Here is a 22183-nt window from a genome sequence, read left to right on the forward strand (position 1 = left end):
AGCTTATGCTAATGAGGTAGCCTGGTCACTAGGGGTTGCCTAGCTTAGTTTTTATCATACTTCTTGTCACTCATCTGATTCCTAATTTCTGTGGATTTGGAAGATGGACACCCTTTGATACAACTTCGCTAAGTGTGTGGCTCTCTGCTTCATCTTAGGTTGACTTTTTCATCAGCATAGCAGCAATCCTCCCTACTCGCCAGTATGTATATCTTCAGAAGAATAATTTTACCGCAGAGAAAGATATTGGATAGGTATTCCCGGTGAAGATTAGGAGGGGGTATGGCTATAATAGATCTATGTGGGATTGATTGCTCACAAGGTTAGGCACCCCAAGGCGGGGAAATACTCTGGCTAAGTGTCCACCTTGCTAAGTGAACGAGGAACTGCTTATCACATACTTCTCCCAGCAGTGCGAGGTAACAGGACATGGCCCTGTGTGTGCAGATAGTAACTTGACCAGAGGAGTCTTGTGGTTAGTGCACCTGAACTATGTTAACCAGCCTCCAGTTTTGCTAACGAAATGCCTGAGCTAATTCACTTAAAAGGAGAAATGGGTTTGGAGATCTCAGTTCATGATCACCTGGCCGTTCCTTTCTGGCATGGGATGGGACAGAAAGGGATGGTTGGAGTCATGTAGTGACGTGACAGGTACAGACGCAGACGCTGGCCTCTTGGCAAATGAGAAAGAGACAGGAAGCAGCTCTTTCAAGGGCTTCTAGGACCTAACCTATTTGCCTGATGAAAAGACAAGGTCCTCCAGCCACGCCTCCAGAACTTCTCTGCCTCCTGAAGGTTTCGTCACCAGCCAGTAGCACAGCCAGCTGTTGACCTACATGTTTAGGGTGGCACTGAATAGAACCACAGTATGAAATAGAATCCAGTCCGTTCTTGCTGTTTATATATCCCAGCTACTCACCCACCCTGTGCAGTGGGTTTCTACAAAGCTGTGAATGTTCTTCTCTTAGGATATATTTAATCAGCAAGGATAATTAAAATAGACTAAACAACTCCCCCCCTTTTTTTACTTTTAGAAAGTAAGTATCCAATATTAGTGTGTACAGTGTTTTCAGTTTTCTGGACTAGTCTTTGCAAGGAGAAAGACTGGCAGAGGGTGCAGTACAGGCTTAAAGAGTTTTATACCTAGGTTCTTGGAATGTCCTGTTGCAAAGGACTCTGGGTCCATTCTGGCTTCCAGAGCTGACTTATGCATGGGTTAATATTAAGTTTGAATTTTTTATTATCTTTCTTCTCTTCTCTTTTGTTTCTTCTAAGTTTATAAAAACTTTATGCTCTGGGGTTTAATAGCAAGTACCAAAGTACAGAGAGCTGTGTGTACATTTTTTGCATCTGAAAAGGATACAAGTTCTGTTTTTACTTTTGCCTGTCTTTAATCATTCAAAGGACAGAAAATGAGATAGGAAAGTTTTCATCTACAGGGTGAATCTTATTTAGTCCTTAACCCAATATATTTAATAAATACTAGAAGGTAAAAAAAAGTCTGCTCATTTTAGTAATTGACAGTATATAGTATTATTTTTATTATTGCTCATTAGTTGTTTTGGATGCTGAGGAATTGAACCTGGGGCCTTACTACTCCTCTGGCCCAATAGTCCCTCTAAAGTCTTTAAGAAAAGCCATAACTCCTATTCATTCACAGCGATAAAATGCTCATTTAAATAAGAAATTTCATCATATACATTAACATCTTAAGAAGTAACCAAACAAATATTTTATTTTTTTCTGAGTTGATCTCCCTTGTTCTCATATGAAGACCCTTGCTTGAAGAGAGAGGATCTGATCGTATCTAGAGTGACAGTGGTTTGTTCAGGAAGGGTACTGGGCAAGGAAGTTTGCGGAGCTAAATGGTCTAGAAGACTTGCTACCAGACATAGCGCTACCTGAGTCTAAGGAGAGTTGCCTTCTGTGTAACCACACAAAGGTTTCGGTGCATAGCTGTTGGCCTTTCAGTTCATAGCATACTTACAAGATGCCGTCTATGTTCAAGGTGCTTCATGGGGTAATCCGCTAGGGAGCGAGTGTGAAAATTAAGATGACAGAGATGAAGTGGAGGAGCATATCTAAATTGTGATTAAAAAAAATAATATATCCTCTGAACTGCACAGAGGGAGCAAGTGTTGGTATAATCGCACAACACAGGCAGTAAAGTCTATATGGTCTATTCCATCCCTCATTCATAAATACTTTGTTCACACTCTGAATGGTTGATATAATTATACAACATAGGCAGGAAAGTCACCATCTGTTCCATCACTCATTCATAAATACTTCGTTTGTTTCACTCTCTTACTTTTTTCTGGTTCTACCTATATGTTTATTTGCAATTTATAATAAGTGGTATTTTAATATCCAAGTCATGATTTTATTTTTCCTCTTTAAATTGCTTTACTCTAGGGTTAGTGTGACTTTAAAAGTAGGTTATTTTTGCAATGCACATCAAACCAGGGGCCCTTCCAGCTGTAAATGGGGTGGTTAGGGCTGCTTCTAAGCATGGATTGGATTTCTAACACTCTGCCTTGGAGCGTGTGCGTGGGATCCGTATCCTCAGGATATCCAAAGGTGTCCTATATTTATGGAAATTCCACTTGCAGAGATCTGGGAGTTTAGCTAAGCCAGCTCCTCTAGTTAGGGTTATTAAGAGGACTTTCTGGAGAGGTCTTGGCATGGGCACCTGAACTCATGCTACAATATTTATTCCTTCTTTGATGAGTTTTAACTACATGCTTATGTGCTGTTTATCATTTTAACAGCCATTAAGAGTAGACACTTGAAAGAAAATGATAGACAAATAATTTCTTTCTGTTTTTAGTCATTTGGCTACAATTATTTGTTTCTGCCTCTGTTTTCCCTGCTGTAAGACATTTACTCCTTAATCATGGTGAACTCGATGCCTCACGGCAAAATGAAATAGAGAAATTACTTTTTAAAAAAGCAATTATTCAAAGAGCAGAAATAACTATTAGGAAATAATTTATTGCAAGGCATAGTAGGTATCTCTGTGATCCTAGCTCTTAAGAGAGAGAGGGAGGGAGACTACAAGTTGTAAGCCAATCAAGGCTACATATAGCAGGTCTAAATTCAGACAATAAAGCAGAACAAAACAAAAACTTAACACAACACAGAAGAAGCAATTGCAGGTACTTAGTCTCATGAAAAGTATGCATCATATTAGATAACTCTGAGTCCCATGTTAGCTCTCTGCCCTTGTGACAACAGCAGACCCTAGATATTCCACTCTTCAGGAGGAAAGGTTTATTTGGGTTCAAGGATTTTGTGTCAAGGTAGGACATCATGGTGGCAGTTCAGTGTGAAGAGACTTGATCACCTCTTGGGTGCTAGGAGGCCAAAGAAGAGAGGAAAGGTCTGTGGTTCAAATAAACCCTTTGAGAGACTTCCCCAGTCAACGAAATTCTTAGAGGATAGTCCTCTCCCAGTAGCAACATGGCCTGCAAAGAAGCCATCAGCACTGAGCTTTTAGGAGACACTTACCCAGACCACAGCAGCTCCACTTTTACCTGCCTTGGAATAACGCATGAAATTTGTATCGGCAGGAGACACAGAGGTATTGGAAACCATCATTCTGTGGTGTATATTAGTATTACACACATATATGATGGGCTATCGTGGTGCTTGGCATGATTTGTTTGATTTAGAATGTGAAAATATAAATTATGGCATTTGTCTATAACTGCAAAATTATAATGAAAGAAATTATTAGATTTTTTCATTTTCAATTTCAGTACAGCATAAAATAACATTTCTCTTTCAGTGAATAAAATCTGATTAATTATTACATATTGCTGTGTCCCACACAAACACCAAATTCTGTAATGAGTATATACTCAGAGCTGTTGGACTTTGTGGGTTTGTGTGTACTTAGTGCTGCTAGACTCTAGAGTAGCAATCTTCAACCTAGGGTTGCCGCCCCTTAGGCATGCCTCTAAGTCCAAAATATTTACATTATGGTTCATAACAGTAGCAAAATCACAGTTACAATGTAGCGATGAAAATAATTTTATGGTTGGGGTCACCACACATGAGGAACTGTATTAAAGGGTCACAGCATTAGGAAGGTTGAGAACCACTGGTCTAGAAAGTGCTCACGCGGTGATTATAGACTCTGCTAAGTAAGTGTGCAGTCGTTGCTGTTAGACTCTGGAATGAGTGTAGACACAGTGCTCTGAGGCTTAGAGATAAGTGTGCCCTGCTGTTAAGAGTCTGGGGAGTGTGCACTCAGTCCTATAGGCTGTGAGGAATGTACCTTCTTTTTACACTGGTGAGTGAGTGTGCACTCAGAGCTGTTAGACTCTGGCAAGTGTGCACTTAGTGCTGTTAGACGTTGTGGGGGGGAGTCACTGTTTTTAGACTTTGATGAATGACTATGCAAACAGTGTCATTAGATTCTATGATGTGCACACAGTTCTGTTGGAATCTTGGGAGTGAAGAATCGGTGATTTTAGGCCCTCTGGTGAAAGAACATGCCCTCTGTGCTCTTAGGCTCCATGGTGAGTGTGTACACAGTGCTGTTAGAATCCAGTTAGTACACACTCACTTTGATGAGTGTGCACTTGGTTATAGCAGATTCTAAGAAGTACACAAGGTGTTTTGGACTCTGTGGTAAATGAGTATACACCAGTACTGTTAGGCTCCGTGGTGAAAGAGGATTCAATACTGTTAGACTCAGGTCAGTGTGTGCCCAGTTCTGTTGGATTCTGGTGAGTGTGTATTCAATTCTATTAGACTCTTGTGTAAATATGTATGTTGTGGAATATTGTTTTAACTAGGCAACAATGTGTTCCATTTGTTTATGCTGCAACAGAATATTGAACTGTGTAAATGTATGTTACATTTGTTTCTGCTGCCTTTGTTTAACGATGGAAGGACGTGTGTTTAATAACATAAAGACGTGTTGTATTTGTTTCACCTTGCCTGCCTAAGGCACCTGATTGGTCTGATAAAGAGCTGAGTGACCAATAGCTAGGTAGGAAAGAGGATAGACAGGACTGGCCAGTAGAGAGAGAATGAACAGGAGGAGAAATCTAGGCTGGAGAAGAACGAAAGAGGAGAACAGGAAGAATGAGAGGAACATGCTGGGGACAAGAGGTAAATAAAGAGAACTAGGTTAATTTAAGTTAAGAGAGGTAGCAGAAACGAGCCTAAGCTAGGTTGAGCATTCATAACTAACAGTCTCTATGTTATGATTTGGGAGCTAGTTGGTGGCCCCAAAGAAAAGGTCTGGTACATATGTACTCAGTATAGTGTTTATATATGGGCTCAACCCTTTGAGATTCTCTGGTGAGTGTGGACTCAGTGCTGTGAGACTCTGGGAAGTCCATATATCATTTATTTACATTCCTTGTTGAAGGAGTGAGCACTCGGTGCTGGCAGTCCCCGTGGTAAATGTATACTGCGGCTGTTAGGCTCCACAGCGAGTGTGTGCGCAGCGCACTCAGAACAATTTCACAGCGGTGGCGTGTTTCTTATTGCAGGTACATGTTGGGACTTGCAGCAATTCCTGCTGTTATACAGTTTCTTGGATTTCTCTTTTTGCCTGAAAGCCCTCGGTGGCTCATTCAGAAAGGACAGACTCAGAAGGCCCGCAGAATCTTGTCTCAGATGCGTGGCAATCAGACTATCGATGAGGAGTATGACAGCATCAGAAACAGCATCGAGGAGGAGGAAAAGGAAGCTGGCTCAGGTACGTGCATGTCCCACTGCATGAGACGGAGAACTGCACTGTGCTCTGTTTAGAAATTAAGTTGTCTGAGCATTACTTAGCATGGCTTTGTGCCTATCAGCAAACAACAACAACAAAAAAATATGTTCAACTTTTAAAATAATGTAACAATTGATTAAAAATAATAAAAACAATAGAATAAAGGTAATTGAGACACATTTTAGAGCAACAACAATTAGCATGCCCAACATACTGGTTTCAGTTTTGTATTTAAAAGGTCTCAACTTTGGTTTCGTTCTGCAATAGTTGATAGTTCATATGGGCACAAATGTTAGTTTCCATTCCTGAGAAAATGGCAGACATTCCTGTGAAGGTGCTGGTATGTGTCAAACAAGGTATCATCAAATCCTTTGCTCCCATTTTCAGTAGAACTGATGGTTACTTTCTTCCCGCAGCATCCAGTTTCTGCACTGGCAGAAATGAGTGTGCTGTCATTTACCTGTGTCTGTGCTAAAGCACAGTCACCTGCTGCTGCTGTCTTCTTGCTCAGACCAGAGCCCCGGCTACAGCTGGATTTCTTTCTGAGCACTTAGCTAACATCTATTGTGTGTCTGGCTGGTGTCGCTAAAGAAACACCTCAGTGCAAAACAAGGAGACTTTCTCACAAAATGAATCTCCTTTAAATGTGTTCAATATCATGTCCATTTTTAAAAGGACTATATAAACATGCCTACTTAAATTAGAAATAACTTATTTTTTTTCTAGTCTGAATTCTCCCTGTAGTAGTGCCTCAAATGAAATAGGAGGCTTTCTTTTGAATAATCAGTACACTTAAAACCTATGTGCTAATTCTGTGTGATTGGAGTGGGAAACAAAGTGTTAGGGAATATTAAATTACATGCTGTGTAGAATTTATATATTTATTAATTAATAAAAACTCTTCCAGAGGCAAGAACGTTGCTGATTTTTACTATAAACTATTGAGCACAAATCTCTTAAAAAAAAATTTGGTCCAGTTTTGTTTTGTTTTTTGTTTTCTTGAGATTGGGTTTTATGCAGCCCACAATGGCCTAGAGCTCATTATTTAGCTTGGGATGATGTTGAACTCACCCGTTATGCTGACCTTGAACTCTTGATCTTCCTGCCTATACTTCCTAAGTTCTGGGAATGTAGGTGTGTCATCATGCCCAACTTGCACATTGCTTCATTTTTGATTGCTTACAAATCTCCCTCCTTGAGCTGTGCATGTGCTGACAGTGCACACCGACATGTGACAGGTTTGTGACTGCTGGGAATGTCTAACCAAGGGGACTCTGCAGGAGCTTGAGTCCCTGGGACCGAAGTTATCTACATGTGCTTCTGTTTTTGTCACCGATTTTTGGAAGCCAAAAAGGGCATCCTTTGGGGATAATAAATAAAAAATGTTCTATCATCTCCCATCATTGCGTTAGATGTATATTTGGAAAGATTTTTTAAAAAAAACATATTGCAATATAATCTACTGAGGCTTATTTCATGTTTGAATCTTCCAAACTTTGAAAGTAATGAGATGAGCCCGTGTCTGGATTTGCAGTGTGTGATGCACTGTCATCTTGCTTAATTTAAAAGTTCAGCCCAGTGCACATGTGCAGAGAAACCTCACAAGTATGCCTTGAATATATACAATACATGTTTTCCTGTGTTAGTTGATAATTGATGAAAAAAAAACTTGAGCACAAAAAACATGTTTACAGAAGCAATAGGCACTGTTACATCTAGGCAAAAGACAGTCTTAACTCTATGTGGGAAGTGGGATCCAATGCAGACTTAAACCAAGGGCCTGGCCCTCTATCTCTCCACAGTCAAGAGCAAAAGACTACATAGACAGGGGTAATAACGGCTAACTTGAAGGTAATAGAAATGTCCTTGCGCAGAGATGATGAATCAGTGTGTTGGGGCATGACCCATTCATCTGTCCATGGAACCTGTGGATGTGATGTGTGAACTATGAGTTCAAGCTAGGAATCTGTGGGTTGTAGGGGACAGCTTGCTGGAAGACAAACAAATCAGATGTTCCAAGAGGTTAGGGAGATGATGAGGCACCTTCTTTGTTTTTTCAAAGAGGAAATATTTCTTTGGACTTGGGAGCTTAGTTTCCATGGTACCTAGTAGCTCAGTTTATTTTTATGTTTAGGTTTGATTCCATCTCATTCTCCTATTTGTGTGTGTGTGTCTGTGTGTGTGTATGCATGTATGTATGTGCATACACACATACATATATACATACACATAAATATTTCTTTTCTTGATCATTTGAGTTTAAAGCTAACCTTTATGTCAGTGGTTCTCAACCTATGGGTAAAGAACATCAGAAAACACATACTTTCAATTGTCGTAGGAACTCCTAACCATAACTTTTTTTCATTGCTCCTTCACAGCTGTACTTTCTCTACTGAGCACTGCCTCGGTTCTTAAGACCATCAGAAATGTGCTTTCCAATAGTCAAGATCCACTACTTTAGCACACTGGTTCTTAGCCTGTGGGTTGTGACCCCTTCTGGGGACCAAATGGCCCTTTCATGGGGGTCGCCTAAGACCAACAGTAAACACAGATATTCACATTACAACTCATAAGAGTAGAAAATACGGTTGTGAAATGGCAACAAAATAATTTTATGGTTGGCCATCACCACAACACAAGGAACCGAATTAAAGGGTCGCAGCATTAGGAAGGTGAGAACCACTGTTATAGCTCAATGGTAGATCATGTACCTCACACAAGAAGACATTGGCTCGAGTGTCCAATATTCTGCCTCTCTAGAAAAAGACTTTCCTAAACCAGAAGTGGAACTTCTTTGAGAAAAGTATGTGTAGGTGCTGTTGATGGCACTCATTCATATTGTGGATGTGTGATGAGACCAGAACAGAAAACATGCCCTCCAGATGAAACCCGTTGTTGTCATGACTACAAAGAATCTGTGTTTACTGCGTTGGCAGCATAGCTGGGCTTCCAGGTCACTAAGGACTAGGACTGGATTATAGCGGAGTCTCCTCTCTCCTCCACCTGATAGAACAGGTCAACTTCCATCACAAGGTTCAGTGTCTTGGGTCACTTCTCCATTATATTTGGCAGAATTACAACAGGAAAGGTAGTTTCTGTGAAAAGAAGCAGAGAGCTGGATTTCCCCGTGTGTTCAACAGGGTTTCCACATCCTATAGGAACAAGAGAGCAAGGAAATGACAGCTTGGTTTGGAAAGCCACCTGGATAGGGATACAGGAAGATGAAAATCTATCCCTGGCTCCATGCCACGCTAGTACTCCGAAGGTATCTTGGAAAGACAATGATACATAAAAGAGGACCAGATTCTGAGAGCTCTAAGATCTGAATTACTCAGAGTGCTAGAGGTGTCTGGAGAATGCACTCTGTTGATTAGAAAACACTATGAAGTCAACTTCAATTCAAAGGGTTTTACTGCATGGCAGTGGAGGGCAGGTGTGCCAGTAGACAAAACACGAGATTATTGTCTGTCTCTCCTGTAGGTTCAAATGAGAAAGAAAAGAGCAACTGTTTACCTGCAAATTATGTAGTTGTTTATGGGAAATAAACACTACTGAGCTACTGATTGAGGCCCTGAAAGGTGCTACATTAGGTCAGATAGTTGAGGCAAGCCTCTGATGATGTTCATTTGGAAAAGAGAGTGACCTGGCCATCTGCATCATTAGATGAACCAGACTGATGATTGTTCTAAAGTGTAGCTGAGTTTTCAGACTCTCTGTGAGGATCTGACTCTATCCCAGATGATTTCGTATCACTTCTGAATTAGTAGAGGTACGATGATTGCATTGAAAGTCCAAAGCAAATCTGAGCACGAATAACACAAATCTGTTGTCAAGAATTAGCTCCTCATTTGTGTTGTATATCGCTTATGATTTGTTTTCCTAGTTTTTTTTTTCATTGCATAGATATGTACCAAGTTATGAGTTAAATATACAACCTAGACAGGAGCTTTGGAGAGACAGAGGCAATTGTTTCAAGTATTGATGGTAGACTGAGATTTGAACTTGTCTATTTGACTTTGAAAATTAATAGAAGTTTTCATTCTATTTTGTAATTTAAAATTTTATTTGATATTTTAAGTGCATTATTTTAAATACCAACAATACCTTTTAAATGGATTTGTGTACGTATCACCCCAAGTCTACGCATCCCAGACATGAAGAGTTGGAGTTTCTTGTTTGGGTAGATGTGTTCATCAGGGTATTGGGAATACGGTATCAGTGGCCTTCTTGTACTTCACAGAGTGCAAGAAAGTAGAAGTGCGCCTTTGCCCTGTAACAAGGAACGATCATAATCTTTTCTTTAGAAGGCAATCTTCTAAAAAATAATATTTATTTATGTATTTATTTTAGTGTGTGTATGTGTGTGTGTGTCTATGTGTCTGTTTGTGTAGGTCAGAGGACAAGTGGGAATCAGTTCTCCTTTTCTACCATGTTTGTCCCAAGGATCAATCTCAGGTTGCCCAGGTTGGTGGCAAGTGCCTTCACTTGCTTAACTATCTGGAAGGCAGTTCTGAGGAAGAGTTTCGAGTGTTGAATGCCGTCTGCCCCTTTGTTGATGGGGCTCCGCTGACTTTCTGAATTCCGTGTCTGTGTCATTTACTGGAGGATGAGAAGTGTATTCCTGGGAGCGGGTGAAGGAATGCAGAGGCCACCAGTGCCATTCTGTGATGACAGTGGTCCCTGTGCCCTGCGGCAGGGACCCCATGGGCACATAGAGGGTTTCACAAACAAGAGTGTCTCTCTGGTTTTCCACACTGACTAATAGTGCCTACCAATGTGGGATCAGAGCAAGCACAAGGGATGGGCATAAGGAAAGGTTTCCATTCTATGGAAACAGCAAAGTGTGATGGACGCACTATTATAGGCAGAAAGGCCACAGGTATAGAGCAAGGTGGTTGTTGGGAATCTGCAGTGCTGGACAGACAGAGGAGAGAGTCAAGGTAGCAGCCACTGGAGACCTTCAGGCAGGGAAGAGTGCACTGTTAACAGCGCAGTGGAATCACTTGTGACATCGGGTCAGTCTTCAGGATGTGAAATAAGGCCCTCATATTAAAAAAATATACAATTTTTTTCTTTTACAACTAAGATGATGTAGCTCATCTAGATCCTAGATACTTCCAAAACAAACCTGTTAAATAGAAGAATACAAGCCAGAAAATGAGCCTTGTACTTTGAACAGTAAAATATTAATATAAGTAAATATGTCAGCTTAATGTATTTATATATTTAATAAATATGTCTTCACATGTATTGATCTGTTCATCTATTTATTTATTTACTTGCATGGCTGGAGATGGAGCTAAAAGCCTCATCCAAGCTAGCTAAGTACTATACTACTGAGCCAAAGCCTTAATTAATATCAGTGTCCATGGGAAGAAGCCCCTCAGGGCACTCCTCCAGGTCGAAAGATGATTCAGGTTTACCTATTATGTACTAGAGAATCAAGTAGTGTCATGTCCAGCTTACCACCAAAACATTTAAGTCAACAAGATTTTCATCAGTTTGTGAACTCACTGAAGTGGTCAGTGTTGGCTGTGTGTTTTGCATTTGGTGGGGGAGTTCGTCTCTCGCCTAGAAAGAATGTGATATAAAGGCCCATTTATTCTGCGTCTCTCCATGTGGTCATTTGGATTTCTCTCCAGCTTTTTGGGGTCATGATCACTGTATTAGGAGCAGGCGGCTGCATCTCTCTCTCACTCTCTCTTTTTCTCTAGTAATTTGGCAGTTAGGTCGTAAATCTTCCTATAAATCATTTTCTTTTTCAGCGAATTGATGTGGTGCATGGCCATTTTAGCAATTCAGATTTTACAGAGAGGCATTCGCAGGGAGGCCCAATATCATAGCTGGATAGAAATGCTTTTGTTGCTTCTTTAGAAATCCAATCTTGAAGGATGACCTTCTGGTGAAAGGCTCCTTGCAGTTGTCATCTGCTTCCCCAAGAGGAAAGTGTCCCTCCCTGCAAAATGGTCATAGGTTGCCTACATTACATAAATTGCAACAGATGTTGACAGTGTCTTCGGAAGATGACCCATGACTTTCTGCATATTGGAAGTGATGACAGTTCTGTATCTAAAATTCTAAATATTGTCGCAATATTCGCTGAACTGTCAAAGCCCTTTGGCTGTCACATGCACCCGTCACGGTAAAACATGTACTGAAACAGAAGGAAGGTCACCATTGTCCTGCCACTGAAGGGCCTGGGGCAATTGAGGGAGTTCTAGCAAACTGGCTTTCTTAGTCATGGTGACTGACTTAAGAAGCCGCTTCATTCAGCGCTGCTTTAAATAAATACTGTATTGATTTTCTAAACCCCCCAAGGGTTTTTCAAAGAAGGGAATCATTCTTAGTTTTACATTAAAATGTGATTGACTCCCCTGTTCCGTGGGAAGAAGAGCAGCAGAGGGTTTCCACCCACACACCTGTAGAAGGAATCCTTTCAGATTACCTGTAGGCCTACCAGCCACTTCTCTTCAGATGTGTTGAAATTCAGTGTTTCAGTGTTTGGATAGGTAATGCACAAGTACTGTGTGTTTCTGTTTTCTTGCCACGCTATATGTGAATCTGAATCGTCTAAGAAGAAAATATATGCTAAAAGAGCTTAGTGTCAACCACCCACCCCCATGCACACATCAATTCACAGGGAGGTAGGTGCACACTGTTTTTAAATTGTCTGCATTTAAACCAAAGAAGAGGTGATCCTCAGAGGACAGGCATTTCAAATGAGCTCTGCTTCAGGGTAATTCCTTTACCGGTTAGCTTGAATCCATTCTGTGCAGCTAATAGTCTCCTTTATAAATTAGATATCTATAATATATAATATATTGCACACATGTATACATACATGTGTGTCTATGTATATTATATATGTGTATACACACACACATACACACACACACACACACATATATATATATATATATATATATATATATGCACAGGCACACACATGAACACACATATGAGGAGGAACACTAAACTATTTGCAAAGCCACCAGGCTTCAGTGCCTGTAATTGGCACCTCCTGCACCATCTTGGGAAATCCAGCTGTTCTTCCCTGTCAGACGTGATCAAATGTTTCAGAAGAAGAGGAGGAGATCATTTCTTCCTTCCTACTTTAAATTCAGTTTGTATTTTGGATCCAGGAACTCACACGCCATCTGTTTTCCCACTCTGATCATACTTCACAAGTCTCCTTAGCTCTGGATCTCCAGGAGCAACATCTGCAGTCTGGATCCCACTGGGAACCTCATCATGGATGCTTCACTTCGGTTGTTTACCTGTGCCTATATTCCTTGACCTGTTCAAAAATGAGGTGTATGTGTGCCAGTATGAGGAGAAAATTAGGTTTTACAAAGCTAAAATTATAATCAACTGCTACAGAGACTGTTTTCAACGTGCTTTGGAAAATGGCTTCCACTGCACATCTCTTAGACAAAATAACCCCAACACTCTTCATTTTAGAGAAGTAGATAAAATCATTATTTTTCAGGAATGTGTGATGAACCCCAGAGAATTTCAAATAAACTTATCTTGTTACCATTACTATCGTTAGTACTATTATTTGCCTTTTATTTTGAGATAGGGTCTTGCTGCATAGCCCAAGCTTTCCTCAAGTTCATGTGGTCCTGTCTCAGCCTCTGTAAAGCCAGGGTTCTAGGTGTATATCACCACACCTGTCAAAACCAAGCTCTGCTAACTAAGGCATTTGTGGAACTATCTTCACGTTCATTATCTATTTTTATTAAGAAAATTTTAAATATAATCTTTTCTCATTTTACATAGCTATCCCTGCTCCCACTCCCGCTCCTCCACCTGCTCCACTCTTCATCCACCACCCCCATCCACTCCCCAGAAAGGGTAAGGCTTCTGAGGTGTTCTAGTAGTGAACTGGTAGTAACTGTTGCTGTTTACTAATTGCCTACTTCTGTAAGTGCCGCACACATTTTCCCCTCTGTCTACAATTCTCAAAAATTCCTGAAAATTAGAGATGATGCCCTATGCTATGTTGAGAAATTAGGGGTGGATCTGAGCCCCATTCCCTCCCCTTCTCCAGAGCCTACATCTCTTGTTATATGTAAGTACTGAAAGAAAAATAAAATAGCGAACTGAAGGAGCTTAGGATGCACCAGATTCCTTCAGGGTTTTCTTTTCGATAAGGAAGGACCCCAAGCAGCTGTAAGAAACAGAAGTCGAACAAGGCAGCGATTGGCCATGTTAGCTGACAGTACAATTCTGCTCAGTTGCATCTCCTTTAGTAGTATTTTCCATCTGTCTCCTCTTTCTGCCCTTTCTATTACTGGGGCTGGGGGGTTAAGTCTCTGCCATTATAGATGCCATTGTCTGCCTGCTGCTCTTGGAATCTTCCTCTCCATTGACTTTCCTCCACGACTTTCAGGGTTTGCAAATACACAGGGTATACTCTTCTTCACACACTTTGAAAGACATCTTATGAGCCTTTACAGTCTGCCTTTGACTTCTCAAGTTTGTTCCCGTCTTTTCAACAGACTAAGAAAGAAGAAAGATATCAGTACCTCTTGGTGCTCGTGTTGGGGGAATTGTGCGGTGTGGAAGAAAGCCAGCATAAATCATAAAATGGTTCAGACCCATGAACCCTACAAAGGAAATGTCTGACTGTGATGACTATAAAATTTTTTATTAAATTTGAGAATAATGACATTGTAGTAGTTTCCTGTGTGCTAAGAACTTTGCATACCACTGAAGTACTATAACTCATTTATATAGTGTTTCCCGAATCATACCCACCCTACTTCTGCTCCCCCAGAGCCTTCCCAACATGCCCTTCCCATCTCCATGGTCTTGGTTTTAATAGCTCGATGAGTTGAATTAGTACTGCCTTCATGTATAACATTCTTTTAAACTGAAATAGATGTACATAAATGTTTCTTTTAGTATATAATGGCATTATTAATGTGTTGCCCAAAGTAGTCACTGTACGAACTGGAAAAATTAGGTTTCATCTGAAAAAAGAGCTAACTTAAAGGATTGTTGTAATGATTTAATTGTGGTAGGACTATTCATTGCAGGCAACCTGTGATTCTGATGTTTCATTCTTGGACTTGGTTGACTTTTCCTATAGGGGCAAGTACTTTTCTTGTGACCATATGACCTGTGTCATAGGTAGCTGCTTTTCTTGACTATTACAGCACAAAAATCAATATAGAGAGTCTATGAAAGGATTGCTATAGTTTGTCCAGTAGCACATAATGCTTATTTGTACTTGTTAATGTGTGTGTTTCTGTGTATGTATGTAATTGTATGACTATTATATAAAGAATAGTGCCATATTTGACTCATGGACTATAGCTAACCCCTTCTTATAGTTAGACATTAAATGTATCCATCAGCTTACTCAGATTGTTTTTCATATCTAATTCATGGTTGCTACTGAATTACTTTTTCTTAAAAGGCCAGAGTCTGATGTTCACTTGTGGGTGTGTCTTCTTTGCTGCTGTGCACATGGCAGTTACGTGGCTATGAGTATGTGTAAGTGTGACCTAGTGTGTAGCCACAGGAGAGCCCGTAGGGTAGCTTTGCAGAAAAGGCTCTGGGTAATTGAAATGATAGCCATTTAGGAGATCAAGCACGCTACTTTACCAAAGACTGGGCAAACTCATGTCTGCACAGGACTACTACAACACACTATCAGAGTTGATCTGGTTGGAACCAAGAGAAGCAAAATGCTGTAGCAAAAACTGGGTATCATCTGATGCTAGTGTTGGCAACCCATCACATCTCCTTAACCCCTTCGTTCTTACATGGACAGCAGTGTTTCTTCTCTCTCCTTGGGCAATTACCTAGATGAATTACCTACCAATTGCCTATTCATGATGTTGTAATAAGGAGAAAGATCTCGTTTAATTAAAAACTTGTCAAAAAAGAGAGAAAGACACTGAGGTGGTAACAACGTAGGAAAAATCAGTGCAGATTGAGGAAAGGTTCTGTTTCTGAATAAGAGGACAAAAAGCCTCCCCCTTTCTCTAGTCCACAATGACCTAAGTTCCCCAGCCCCTCAATCTGCATTAAGATTTGCATCTCCCTGCCTCCCCTGGCAATTTAGTGCTACTTGTGCATATTCTTACCACCCTGCACCCACAGCTTCATGCTGAGAGACTTAGACATTCCTTTGGCTTTCTGTGCCTGCTGGAGGAGTGGAGGAGGATATTCACTGACTTCTGAGATTTGGAGGAGCTGTAATTCTTAACATACCCGGTACTTCCATTTAGGTCACTCCGAAGCTTTAGGACGCTTGCTTGCTGAGGAGGGGGTCTGACTGCATGCACCATGAGTGTTTGCTGAAGGACCTATTCAGGGATAGAGAGGAATGTGCTTAGAATCTTACTATAATTCTAAGTTTAACATTTGTTACTGGTATAGGAAGTTACTTCCTTTTAGTTGCCAATATGTGTTGGACTTAAGTAAATAATTTATTTTCTGGGGTCAAGTACTTATCATTATAATGAAACTCAAATGTGAAACATAAAATCTATTGTGATTTATTATTTATTAGAATGATTTACTTTTGAGACACTATCTCACGGTATACTCCTGGCTGTCCTGGAATTTTCTCTGTAGACCTGACCACATTCAAATTCACAGAAATCCATCTCCCCAAAGTGCTGAGGTTAAAGGCCTGTGTCACCACACCTGGCTGTTAGAATTATTTAAAGGCAAGTCTTGTTAATATCTAAATTCACAATACTGTTCACAAATTAATTAGGGTTTATCTATTATTATAAAATTGCATATTACAATACGTATCTGTATGAGTGCTGGTTTGTATGAAAATGAACTCCATAGGCTCATATATTTGAATGCTTTGTCTGCAGTTGGTGGAACTATTCTGGGAAGGCTTATGAGGTGAGGCCTTGTTGGAGGAGGTGTGTCTCTGGGGATGAGCTTTGAGGATTCAAAATCTCGCAGCAATTCCTAGTGTCTTTAAGTAGTTGTCTCAAGATGTAAGCTCTTAACTACTGCTCCAGCTCCATGAATGTCTGACTGTCTGATGCCATGCTCCCCTCCCCATGATGGAATTGTGAGTCCCAAGTTAAGTGCTTTCTTATGTAAGTTGCCTTGGTCATGGTGTTTTGTTATGTTTCCCTTGTGGTCCTTAAGAATGTCTATTTAACTTATGTGTAAGTTAAAAAGAAACTCATGTTATGGCACAGTATTTGAAACCTTATTTTCACTGTTTGCTTTTTCCTTTTTTATTGAGTTATACATTTTTCTCTGCTCCTCTCCCTTCTTCTTGTCTCCCCTTCTACTCTCTTCCATGACCCTCATTCTCCCAATTTATTTAGGAGATCTTGTCTTTTTCTCCTTCCTATGTAGATCCATGTATGTCTCTCTTAGGGTCCTTTTTGTTGTCTAGGTTCTCTGTATTGTGAATTGTGGGCTGTTTTATCTTTGTTTTCTGTATGTCTAATAGACACTTATAAGTGAGTACATATTATATTTGTCTTTCTGGGTCTGGGTTACTTCACTCAAAATGGTTTCTACTAGATCCATACATTTGCATGCAGATTTCAATGCCATTGTTTTTTATTGCTGAGTAGTACTCCATTGTGTAAATGTACCACATTTTCTTTATCCATTCTTTGGTTGGTGGGCATCTAGGTTGTTTTCGGGTTTGGGCTATTACAAATAATGCTGCTATGAACATAGTTGAGCACATGTCTTTGTGGTATGATTGAGCATCTTTTGGGTATATACCCAACAGCAGTATTACTGTGTCTTGAGATAGATTGTTTCCTAATTTTCTGAGAAATTGCCATACTGATTTCCAAAGCCTTTATCAACTTGATCTAAACCCCTTTCATATGGGAAGATGAAACTTCAATTGAGAAATGTCTCCAAAAGATTGGCTTGGAGACAAACTTGTGGGGCATTTTTTCTCGATTGATTCTTGATATGGGAGGGCCCAGTCAATTGTGGGTGGTACCTCATCTGTCAGGTGGGCCTGACATGTTGTGTAAGAAAATAGGTTGAGCAAGCCCTGGAGGCAAGCCAGTAAGTAGCACTCTTCCATGAACTCTGCTTCAGTTCCTGCCTCCAGATTCCTGTCCTGACTTCATGATGGACTATAGGCTATAAGATGAAATAAACCGATCCCTCCCCAAGTTGCTTTTGGTTATGGTGTTTGTCAGAGCAACAGAAAAACTATTAGACCATGTAAAAATTAATGTTGCTTCATATATAATACTCAAAATTAACTTTAAAAAGACCTGTATGCAAGAGCTAACACCATGGAGGTCTTAAAATAGAGAACAATATATAAGACAGAGTATTTGATGATCTCGTGAACATGTAATAGCAAAAGCACAGATAAGAAAAAGGCAGATCTATGGAAATTGATCAAGTTATGGTTCTTATGCAAAACCAAAGAACGTTAACAAAACTGTGTAAAGACAACCTGCAGAAGGACACCACTTGACAATCTTATCTGATAAAGCTTTTATGTCTTAACTGCATAATGAATGCTCATGAAAATGTGTGTAGACCAAGGACCCAGTATAAAGAGGTGGGCAAAGGATTTAGATTAGTGTGGAAAACCACAGAAGATACAGTAAACAGCCAGGGAGCGCATAAAAAAATGCCGAGCTTTGATTCGCAGTAAGGAAATACAATTCAGAATTGTAATGAATGCAATTCATTCATAACAAGTGGAAAATTAACAGGCGCAAGTATTGCAGCGGATGGGGAGGAACTGTAAGCTACGGAAACTGCTGCTGGAGACACAGCGTGCTGGGGAGACAACTTGATAGGTTCAGTGAAGAGCAACCTGACATCTTTCCCCGTTCCATTCCCACATTCATACCCACAGAAATTAGGATAGATGATCACACACAATGTTCCTGTGCATGTTCCTAACAGCTTTACTCATTGTACACAATCACAGACAACATGCATGTTCATCAGCTAAGGAATAAAGCCACATGATGTACACAACTAAGCAATGACTGTTCTGATACCGTATGGCCACGTGGGTGAACTGAGAAAAGGATTGGGCCGACTGGAAGGAACCAGAACAAAGAAGGCCACATGTTAATTGATAGTATTGATAAAGACTCTAGAACAGGTCACCAGACAAAACAAAATATAGATTAGTAGTTATACGAGATTTTAATGGAAGGTGGTAAGAAAGGGAATGTCTTTGGGTAATGAAAATATTCTTGGATTACATAATAGTAAATTCTGCAAAACTTTTTGAATATAGGAAGGCCTCTCTGAATTTATTGTAAATGTTTAAAACACTGAAATTTGTAGTATCTAAATCATGGGTTATTGATAAAAAAACAATTTCCTGTTGACTGCATCATGTTAGCGTCTAAGAGAAATTGCTCACAGGTAGTATTTACTGGGGCAACAAGACATTTCTCAGTTTTGAAAGAGGCTGGATTAACTTGCTGAGATTAGGACTACTAATGGGTTGAGAGAAACCCAGGGTTGCACGGAGTTAACCTACAATTACGGCAGACATGTTCATATGAGCCCCATTTATAAAGCTGAGCCGTGATGACGTGTCTTTGATTTTATGTATGTGCAGAGGTGCCCTTTTAAAGTCTTTGCCCATGAAGTAATTTATTTTAGTCAGTTCACTCCAGGAGGTTTGCTCAAGAGATGAGGCTTCAAATGTATGATGTAACAGGCTCAGTTTGACCATTTAAACAATGCTGTAATTGAGGGTTTTTGTAGTGTGTGTGTGTGTGTGTGTGTGAGAGAGAGAGAGAGAGAGAGAGACAGAGAGAGAGAGACAGAGAGACAGAGAGAGAGTGTGTGCTTGTGTGTGTGCATGTGTGTGTGTGTATGTGTGTGTGTGAGAGAGAGAGACAGAGAGACAGAGAGTGTGTGTGCATGTGTGTGTGTGTGTGTTTGTGTGTGTGTGTGTGTGTGTGTGTGTGTGTAGTTCATAGGTCCTTAAGTGTTGCTCATTATATGATGGTCACTTTATTGTCATTTTTAAAATTTTATTATATTTACTTTGTGTGTGTGTGTGTGTTGTGTAAGCATGTACATTATCACGGTGAACATGTGGATGTTTGAGGACATCTTGAGGGAATGAGTTCTCTCTCCTTCCACCATGTGGATCTTGGGTATTAAACTTGAGTTTTCAGGCTTGGGGATGGGTGATATTTACTGCTGAGCCATCTTGCTGTTAACTTCACAGGCCTTTTTTGTTTGTTTGTTTGTTTTTGTTTTTTTGTTTTGTGCAGAGTCTGTTCGTAGCCTGAGATTTGCCAGTTGCACCAGACTAATTGGTTAGGAAGCTACACTGCGATTATTGGGGATACCATCAAGCCTGGCTTTTTCATTTTGATTCTGGGAGTATGGATCAAATCCTTGTGTTTTCACAGTGAACACTTTACCAACTCAACCATCTCTCTAGCCCTAAAGACTAATTTTCTTCTTCCACGTGGTTGACAGGTAACATCTGTGCATATTTCTAGGATTCAGTGTAATAGCATGACCCAGGTGTACAGTGTGCAGTAGTTAAATCAGGGTGTTTATTATGTACATCCTCTCAAACATCATGCCTTTGTGTTGAATATTCAAAACCATTCCTCACTGTTGCGGAACAAATGCAATGTTATTAATTATAGTCACTTGTTAGAGAGCCCTGAAATTTAATCTGTTCACATAATTGTACTGTGTGCTTCTCATGTTGCTGTAACAAAATGACAAAGGCAACTTAGGGAAGGAAGGACCTGTTGTGCCTTAAAGTTTGAGTGTGCAGTTCATTGTGGTGATGAATTACTGGTGGCAGGAGCTTGAGGCTGAAGTTCTCATTGCAGAGGCTGGAGTTCACATTGCAGAGGCTGGAGTTCACATTGCAGAGGCTGGAGTTCACATTGTATCTGCAATCAGGAAGCAGAGAGCTAGGAAGGAGAGCCATGCTCAGCTATTTTTTTCCTCCTTATGAGCCCTAGGACTCAAGTCTAGGACATAGTGTCACCTACTTTTAGGGTGGCTTTTCCCACCTCAGTTAACCTGATCAGGATAATCCTTCCAAAGAATACCCAGAGCCTGTCTCTTGGATGGCTGTAGACATTATCAAGTCAATGATTCAAGTTGAAAACGGTAGTAGCTGTAGTTTTGTACCGGATAACCAGCCCTTTCGCTAATATCTCTCTTGCTTTCTTTCCCAGCTGCCCTAACTACTGTTCTACTCTCCACTTAGGTGAGATCAGCTAATTTAGGTCCCACTGGTGGGTAAGACCATGGAGGATTTGCTTTTCTATACCTGACTTATTTTCTTTAACAGGATTGGGAATATTGCTGCAAATGACAGGGTACATTCTATTTCATGGTTAGTGTTCTTGTGTGTGTGTGTGTGTGTGTGTGTGTGTGTGTTCATGTCTGTCTATCTGCCTATCACCTATCATTATGTTTTTCTTTGTCATTAATTATTGTGTTGATTTTGTTTTTACTTAGCTTCTCCCATAGCGGAGTTGGTTTTATATATTGAAAACACATTTTTATGCAATTTATTATGAACATGGTTTCATTACCCTCATCTCCTTCTACATTGTCCCACTTCCCCACCCTTCCAACTTCATGTCTTCTTTCTAGAAAACAAATAAGAAAATAAAAAACTCATATAAACCAGAATAAAGAAAAAACAAGCAGAAAAGAATCATGTGAAACATACATTCACAAACACACAGATACATGCGCATACCATAACACACAAAATTGTAAACCATAATATACCAGCAAAAGACCGGAAATGTAAAAAAAAGGCTAAGATAAAGCAATGTAAGGTAAGATATTTCAAAAATACCATTGAGTTCATTTTGTGTTGACCCTCTACTGTTGGACATCAGACCTACCCTTAAGTGTGGTTTGTATACCCAGTGAGACTTCATTGGAGAAAACTTATTTTTCATTTGTGATTGGTTGACAATTGGAGATAGCTTCTGGGCTAGGGATAGGGCCTCATATCTACTTCTCCATCTGAGCACTGGGACCCAATCTGGCTTGGACCTATGGAGGCCCTGTGCATGCTGTCGCTGTCTGTGTGCATTCATATGTACATCTGCCCTGTTGTATTTGGAAGATAATGTTTCTTTGGTGTCATCCATTTCATCACAGAAATTAAAATGACAATTTCAGCTACACAGGAACACACACACACACACACACACATAAAACAAGTGTACGAAAACAATTCTAAATAGTAGAAGAACTGTTGGGGGTGTTACCATTCCTAGACTCAAGTTGTACTATCTAGTTATAATATAAAGACAACATGGTATTGATATATAAACAGATGTGTTCTTCAATGGAATAGAGTTGAAGATCCAAACATAAGTCCAAAATCTTATAAACATCTGATTTTTGACAATGAAGTCAGAAATTCACACTGGAAAAAAAGAGAGCATCTTTAACAAATGGTGCTGGTCAAACTGGATAGCTGCATGTAGCAGA

At 40.1% G+C, this 22183-nt stretch overlaps 1 protein-coding gene across 1 annotated transcript in view; it reads left to right on the top strand.

Annotated features, from left to right (window-relative positions):
- The window catches only part of Slc2a13 (solute carrier family 2 member 13), a 293453-nt gene that overhangs the window by 73174 nt on the left and 198096 nt on the right, over positions 1-22183 (top strand). Inside the window, exon 3 of the mRNA XM_041672334.1 lies at positions 5511-5719. Coding sequence (XP_041528268.1) covers positions 5511-5719 — 209 coding nt within the window. The remainder of the gene's footprint in view (positions 1-5510; positions 5720-22183) is intronic.

This window comes from Microtus oregoni, unplaced genomic scaffold, assembly GCF_018167655.1.
Source record: "Microtus oregoni isolate MIOR12 unplaced genomic scaffold, Mior012 000022F_ref0000154, whole genome shotgun sequence".
Classification (NCBI taxonomy): domain Eukaryota; kingdom Metazoa; phylum Chordata; class Mammalia; order Rodentia; family Cricetidae; genus Microtus; species Microtus oregoni.